This window comes from Austrofundulus limnaeus, unplaced genomic scaffold (genome assembly GCF_001266775.1).
Source record: "Austrofundulus limnaeus strain Quisiro unplaced genomic scaffold, Austrofundulus_limnaeus-1.0 Scaffold300, whole genome shotgun sequence".
Taxonomy (NCBI): Eukaryota; Metazoa; Chordata; class Actinopteri; order Cyprinodontiformes; family Rivulidae; genus Austrofundulus; species Austrofundulus limnaeus.
This window is the reverse complement of record NW_013952702.1, coordinates 356647-364303: the sequence shown is the minus strand read 5'-3', so window position 1 is coordinate 364303 and position 7657 is coordinate 356647. Positions and strand designations below refer to the sequence as shown.

Below are 7657 nucleotides of genomic sequence, written 5' to 3'. Positions count from 1 at the left end.
ATAATAATAATAATAATAATAATAATAAATAATGAATTTAATTTGTACCGTACTTTTCATTAACAAAAATGTCAAAGTGCTACAAAAAAACCAACAACTCTGTTTAAAGTAATTAAAACCAATGATAAAATCATGCAGAGGGATAAGCTTGATTAAAAAGAAGAAGAATTGAAACATTGATAAGGCATTTATTCATTATGTTTTGACTAAATGCAATTTTTGCACGTTTTAATCAAAACACTATATTTGCGTATTTTTCCATATACCACTTTTATTATTATTTATTAGTTATATTAATTTTTTTATTTGCCTATTTTTCCATATACCACTTTTATTATTATTTATTAGTTATATTAATTTTTTTATTTGCCTATTTTTCCATATACCACTTTTAGACTTAATCCTTGTTTCGATGTGACGGGTCACATTTTTACTTTGTATGTTGTGTTGCAGAAACATCATCCAACTCTGTTCTGAAAACCCTTTTTCTTCATCTGAAGCCGTACCAGGAGGACGGAGAACCTCAGGACTTCATCCACTCAGGTTTGACCTCTTACCTTCACCTTGATGCAGCTCTTGATTTGATTGGATTATGGTTCGGGGGACTGCAAGATGATTAGAAACTTTATTTTTGATGAGTGAATCAACAGCTGGCACCTGGTTGGAGGATTTATCTCCTGATTTGGCTCCAGGAGGTGAAAAGGGGAAGAGGAGCGCCGAGGCACCAGGCAGGTCGAAGGTCACCCGTCCAGGTGCGAGCGGGCCTCAGGTGACGGCGCCTCGTCTCGGGCAGCTGGGAGGTAACGCCTCGGAGGTGAACAGAAACATGGTGACGCCTCTCAGAGACCTTTTTAAGACTTTAGACGCCACAGTTTTCCACAAACTCTGAATCCTCCTGCTGCTTCTGGGCTGTGATCTTTACAAACTGAAGGAAGGTTCTGAAGACCTGAAATTAACTGGAAACTCGTTTTCTGTCAACCTTGTTCAACTGTTCAACCTTCAATCTTAATGTGTATACTTTTTGTCCAAATCAAACCTGTTTTATTCACTTCAATAAGATAATCTATATTCTGGGTGTATTTGTACACCTAAGGTTCAGTGCTTCCCAACCTGTACCTTTAATGTATTTATGTAATGGTACAGTTATAGAAATCAGTTTTTGTGTGTAAAACAAACAATAGAAACAACTAAACTTGTTATCTGCAAGAATTAAAATGACAAATCTGCTGCTGATTAAAATCTCTTTAACATAGTTTTTTTTCCTGATAAAATAAATAATGAAAATCTCTTAGTTTTCATTCCATATATCTCATGTTATTTTACTTTTCTTGAATTTGTTTTTCAAAGGATTTAAAATATATTGCAGCTTTTAAATCCTGTCAATAGGTGTCACTTTAACTCAATAAAGTTGTGTAAAGAATTAAAACTCTTTTCATCTGTCAAACAGAAGAGACAAAAATATTTATTATATATTTTATTCACAATTACAGTGTTACAGATTTGTGAGGACTGGAAAGTTTTGTAATAAAACTTCAGCTGGGTGTGATTTTATAAAAACTGTAAATTTTAAAACGGAATATAAAAAATGTGCCAACATGTTCTACAGGAGAAACATTTCAATCTAATCTTATTTCTAACAATAAAATTAAACAAGGAAAAAATATAAACTCTGCAGAGGTTTACATTTTCTGTTCARTGATTTAAAGGAGTCATAAAAAACAACAGTTTCAGAATCACAAACTATTTTTATCTGTTTATTAAATGTGCAAAAATGTTTCGTAAACATTTATTATATGTTTTCAAAACTGCTGCAACGTCACAAACTCATCCATCCCTCCATCCATCCATCCATCCAACCAACCATCCATCCATCCGTCCGTCTATCATCCAACCATCCATCCATCCGTCCATCTATCATCCAACCATCTATCCATCCATCCGTCCATCTACCCATCCATCCACTGATCCATCTCTTTATCTGTCTATCCATCCATGCATCCATCCAACCAACCATGCATCCATCCATTCTTTCAACCCTGCATCCATCCATCCATCCAACCAACCATGCATCCATCCATCCTTTCAACCAGTCATCCATCCAACCATCCATCTGTTCATCCATCCAACCATCCATCTATTCATCCATCCAACCAACCATGCATCCATCCATCCATCTCTTTGTCAATCTATCTAAACATCCATCCATCCATCCATTGATCCATCTCTTTATCTGTCTATCTATCTAAACATCCATCCATCCTACCAATCAACCGTTTATCCTTTCAGAATCTAAAGTCTAATCTGAAGCATGCATTTATCGTAAAACAAATATTTACAAAAAGAATAGGTTTAATCCAGCATTTCTTATGATTATAGATGTTTTCTTTGCATAAAATAAACATGCACATTTTTGTAACAGCTATTCCATATGTATCCTGCAACACGCTCAGCTTGTCAACTAGCATTGTTTTAAAAATCTGTCTGCAAACGTTTTTATTTAATCAACTGAAACATCGCTGATCTTTTTTTCCCACTTTTCTTTTAGTTTAAAAATGCTTTCAAGAAGAAACCAATAACCCTAAGTCGTTTTGTGTATTTGTAATTTAAATATTGTCCAGACCTGCAACAAAGGAGATAATTTTTATTCAATTTGGGATAAATTGCATAAAATTAGAACTTTTTTTTTGTGGACTTAAAATTAGTGGACTCTAATTTAGCAGATGGGTCTGTTAACAGTTGTCAAAGTTAGCAAAAAGCTAATCCAAATGAGAAGCTAGTCATCAGAGGATTAGTGGAACTGGACCCACCACTGGATTTCTGTTTTTTGTTTATTGTTTTTGCAGACATGGTCGCATCTTATAAGCATTTTGTATTGCTAAGATTCTACATATTTAAATCAATGAGTATATTTACAGTAAACATCGTCRGAGACTGAGAACAAATATCATATTGTACTTTGTCAAAACGGCTGAGCCCAACACAAGTACAGCTCTGTTTTTTTGTTATTTTTACAGAGACATGAAGCTCAGTTTTCTGATTTTAAAATTTTTTTAGCTGTAGTTTCTTGAAAAGTAGTTGCCAGAAAGGTTTAAAACGTTTTCAGTTTTTAATTCTACAGTAATTCCTCATTCCTGTTCTCCCAGTCACGTGTTTGGTTTGATTAAAAATCTGCGTCAAATTGTGAAACATTTACACTTAGAGACAAATCTGGGTCTTTTTCTTTGACAGGGCAGGCGTTAGCCTCGCTGTTATCAATAAGCTTTTTGTTTTCTGGAGCCGGGTCGAACTTCTCATCAGTTTCTGACATGGTCGTCGTCTCATTGGTTGGCACGGGGGTCTTTGCGGCGGCTTTTTCGTATTGAATGGAATCACTGTCGGCTTGCTCCTGAAAATACTCTGAGGTTTTTCTCTTGAAGCAGCCCATCTTGTGACAGAATTAGAACAGTCATTAGACCAAACAAATATCATTTGACATAACATAATGGCGGAAATCTCACCTTAAACATGATGACCGTGATTATGATCAGAAGCAACAGTCCCAGTACAGCTCCAGTTAAAATGATCAGCAGCTGGTTCGGCAGGATTATGAGCTCAACCTGAACTTCAGCCTGTTGGCAGAAAGAAATTAATTATGATTTCAATTTGAAAACTTGTTTGTAATTAAGATTTATTGAAGACGAGCATTGGTACCGATTTCTTGGTTGGGTTTTCATCCTTCCACTCCTGTTTGCCGTGCAGAAAATAAGGTTCAAAACAGAAAAAAAGAGAATAGATCAGATCCTTTCAGAGCAGTATTTTACAATAGGCTTTCCTTTGGTCAACCTTAAACCAACCTTATGAGAAGCCAGAACAAAAGTTTTTTTGTCGTAGTCAACTTGTATAAAACTCCTTAATTTGACTTCTTTGCCGTCTCCAGTATAGCGTTTAAAAAACCCAAGATTCTGTAAAGTCAAGCGTATTACTTAAGAAAAATCATGCTTACTACACATTTTATCTTCAGTTGCTAAAATACATACCACTGCATGTTGCTGGATGTCTTTAAAATGTACGTTTCCCTTCAGCCGAAACTCAACATTTGAATAACTCTTCAAAATAAAAGTATTACACTTCACAAGGACACACTTTTTTTCTGCTGAGCAGGACTGCAACAAAGCAACACTTCATGTTATTTAAGCTCAGTTTGAATCTGAAGATTTCAATCGGCTGAACTCACCTCAGATTTCAGGTTGGAACTCTTCGAGCACTGAGTTTTGTTCTTAAAGAATTAGAAGCAGAATGAAAATATTTAAGGTTTGTAGTTAGAAACAGCTGCCATTTAAGTAAGAAAATAAAAAAAATACCTGTGAAACAGAAACTTTATAATCGATCACTTCAAAGTTGTGTTCCAGTTTAGTTGGGAAGAACAGAGACACRTCAACTGGAAAATCCTTAAAACCAATATTGTCCAACTGTAAATAAGCAGAAAACATTTACAGTGTTATAAAATCCATTCACCATCTTCATTTGCTGATTTACAGTCATGTTGTGAAGATAATATAGATTGAAGCAACCAGGAGGGATGCTTGAGCCTCCTCTCAATGAGAAGCAGCAGTTCAACTTCAAGCTCCTCGGATTGTCAAGACTTTCATCTAAAGCTGAGCCTGGCCACCCTGCAGAGGTCATTTCAACCGGTTGTGTCACAAATCTCCCTATACAGTCAAAATCTATACCTCAAAACCAATTGTGAGAGCTGGAATGCAGAAATTGGATCTTGAGCCTATTGACTCAAGTCTTTATTTACCATGACAGTCCAGAACAGTGTTCTTGTTGATGAAGAAAAAAATCCCAATCTGTAGGCCAATATAGTGTAGCTGCATGCATTATTTTGTTCCCATCTTCATGTCATCCATCCCCTTATGGCACAGGCAAAACCTTTTGCTCCCTCTTGGCATACAAAAGTACACTATATTGTCAAAAGTATTTGCTCACCCATCCAAATGACTTGCACCAGTGCACAAAGCAAGGTCAATAAAGACATTGGTAGAGTCTGGTGTGGATGAACTTAACTGGCCTGCATAGAGTCCTGACCTCAACCTGAAAGAACACCTTTGGGATGAATTAAATTAGAGACTGAGAGCCAGGCCTTCTGTCCAACATCAGTATGTGACCTCACAAATGTGCTTCTGGAAGAATGGTCAAAAATCCCCATAAACACTCCTAAACCTTGTGGACAGCCTTCCTAGAAGAGTTGAAGCTGTTCTAGCTGCAAARGTGGACCAATGTCATATTGAACCCTTATGGATTAGGAATGGGATGCCACTTAAGCTCATATGTGAGTCAAGGCAGGTAAGCGAATACTTTTGGCAACATAGTGTATCTCAACTTTGTGCCAAGGATGTAGCCATAGCTTTTGCTTTGGTTACACAAGGACCAGGTAGCTATTAAGAGTGACCCCAATGCCCTGTACTCCCACAGCACCATCCCAAGCAACACCCACCAAAATCTCTGGGCGTACTGCAAAAGATACTTAGATGAAAAGCAAAGCTTTTCCAAGAATTAAATAAGTCTAGTTGACCTTTTATATACTAGCTAGGGTTACCATTCCATGGACTGAGAAACACCACCAGTATACTTGGTATTTGTAAGACTTTTCCTAGTTCATTAGTTGGACTGGACCACAAAACTCCAATCATCCCYTCAACAACTTTGCAACTCTGGTCTGCTGTTCTACAACCCAAACAAAAACCACATGGCTCCTCCTGGTTCAGAGGTTCGGACATCAGGCTCAGCCTCTAGCATAACTGAGGACTTGTGAGTACCACGTGAGTATCCTCTTTGGGCAGCTTTGAAGTAGAGGAGCATCCAACCCCTGTTCCAAGTTTTAGAGCCAACAATTTTCGGGGGTTAGCCCAACTATGTTTACTTTGTATCGCTAAACATAAACATAAAGATCCTTTTGGACATCACAGATCCTAGGAGCCAGCTAGYTTCTTAATTCTTAGCCCATCCGAGTCCCAAGAACCAAGGTTAACCATGAGGTGAAGATGCATTGTCCAGTAWATCAATGCATCTTCATCTCATGGTTAACCTTGGTGTGAAGATGCATTGTCCAGTATATCAATGAAGTATTTCACTCCTGAGATCAGTGCACCATGAGAAACTTTATCATAGCTGATCATGGGTGGAAGGAACACATAACATCATCTCATTATGTGAAGATTCCATTTACTGTATGTGTAAAATAAACACATTTGCTTTCCTGCTTTGCATTGACTGTAGACTCACTTTATAAACAATTTCCATATTTTTAGATGCAGGATCCTCTGTCGTGAAGTTTAAATAGGAAACGGTGTCTTCATTTCTAGTAAGAATATGAGGAAGTTGGAGAGATAAACAGATTATTATTGGGTTAAATATGGCAGATRTGCATTTCAAAATACTATTGCGTGAGTAATTGTACTTGCATTGTTAGGGCCATTGCGATCTGATATTGTACTAGGATACTTTTGTTCACTGAAACCATCTTGGAGTTGTCACTGAGGATGCAAAATACATCGTCAGCATTACTTTTTTGGCAGTACATCATTTTTTTTCTTTCTTCTGATTGTTAAAAAAACAAAACTTCCRGGTACCTGTTTCCAGTTACAGTCATCAGCAGGGTGTCATTCCACGGAAAATCCTTTGAGACGTGGAAAGCAGTGTGGAACGTTGCCTTCAAGACSAAAAAACAAAGACATGAGCTCCAACTCAAGCAGAAAATGGTTAAACAGTATTCAGAGCAGCTCTCAGTTCTTGACTTGTGAAACCTCTTTCTGTCTGTCAGGATGTGTGGTTTGACTCACAGAGGATCTGCTGCGGTACACTGGAAGGCTGATGCCGCACACGGTTTTGTCATCAACTCCATCCAGGTCCCTACAGTGGAACAGGGCTGACCTGGTGGACTGRTGGGACAACATAGAACCTGTTACAGTGCTGTAAAGATCCAGGTTTAAATGTAGAACTACATAATAAAATAAATGTTTCAGCTTTTTAGAATGTTTTGTGTTATAGTTTAGTGCTGTTGTGTAAACTTTGTAAATTGTKTTTACAAAGACACACAAACACATAATCACCACCATCTTAATTAACTGGTTGGATTCATCAGGTTTCATGGATAAATATAAGTGAGTATCATCAGCATAACAATGGMAATTTATCCCATGCTGATTAATAACTTTACATAAAGGAAACATATACAAARTAAAGAGGTTTGGTCCAAGCACTGAACCCTGAGGAACTCCATGACTAATTCTGGTGTAAGAAGAAGATTCATTATTAACATTAACAAACTGAAATCTATCAGTTAAATAGGACTCAAACCATTTTAGAGCTGTTCCTGTAATCCCAATATCAAGTTCAAGTCTACGTAATAAAATATTGTGATCAATTGTATCAAATGCAGCACTGAGATCTAATAGGGCAAGAATGGACACAAGTCCACTGTCTGACAGGACAAGAATGGACACAAGTCCACTGTCTGACAGGACAAGAATGGACACAAGTCCACTGTCTGACAGGACAAGAATGGACACAAGTCCACTGTCTGACAGGACCAGAATGGGCACAAGTCCACTGTCTGACAGGACCAGAATGGGCACAAGTCCACTGTCTGACAGGACCAGAATGGACACAAGTCTAC

At 37.4% G+C, this 7657-nt stretch overlaps 2 protein-coding genes across 2 annotated transcripts in view; one reads left to right on the top strand and one right to left on the bottom strand.

Annotated features, from left to right (window-relative positions):
* LOC106526912 (uncharacterized) overlaps nt 1–1426 on the top strand; it is a 16392-nt gene extending 14966 nt beyond the window's left edge. Inside the window, exons 11-12 of the mRNA XM_014021635.1 lie at nt 454–543; nt 693–1426. Of these exons, the coding sequence (XP_013877089.1) occupies nt 454–543; nt 693–889 (287 nt within the window). The 3' untranslated portion in view covers nt 890–1426. The remainder of the gene's footprint in view (nt 1–453; nt 544–692) is intronic.
* A 905-nt stretch (nt 1427–2331) lies between these two features.
* The window catches only part of zmp:0000001082 (integrin alpha-M), a 19796-nt gene continuing 14470 nt past the window's right edge, over nt 2332–7657 (bottom strand). Inside the window, exons 21-31 of the mRNA XM_014021631.1 lie at nt 6822–6920; nt 6612–6691; nt 6444–6515; nt 6265–6340; nt 4341–4448; nt 4214–4255; nt 4017–4142; nt 3834–3941; nt 3691–3723; nt 3498–3608; nt 2332–3424 (exon numbers count right to left, since the gene is read on the bottom strand). Coding sequence (XP_013877085.1) covers nt 3161–3424; nt 3498–3608; nt 3691–3723; nt 3834–3941; nt 4017–4142; nt 4214–4255; nt 4341–4448; nt 6265–6340; nt 6444–6515; nt 6612–6691; nt 6822–6920 — 1119 coding nt within the window. The 3' untranslated portion in view covers nt 2332–3160. The remainder of the gene's footprint in view (nt 3425–3497; nt 3609–3690; nt 3724–3833; nt 3942–4016; nt 4143–4213; nt 4256–4340; nt 4449–6264; nt 6341–6443; nt 6516–6611; nt 6692–6821; nt 6921–7657) is intronic.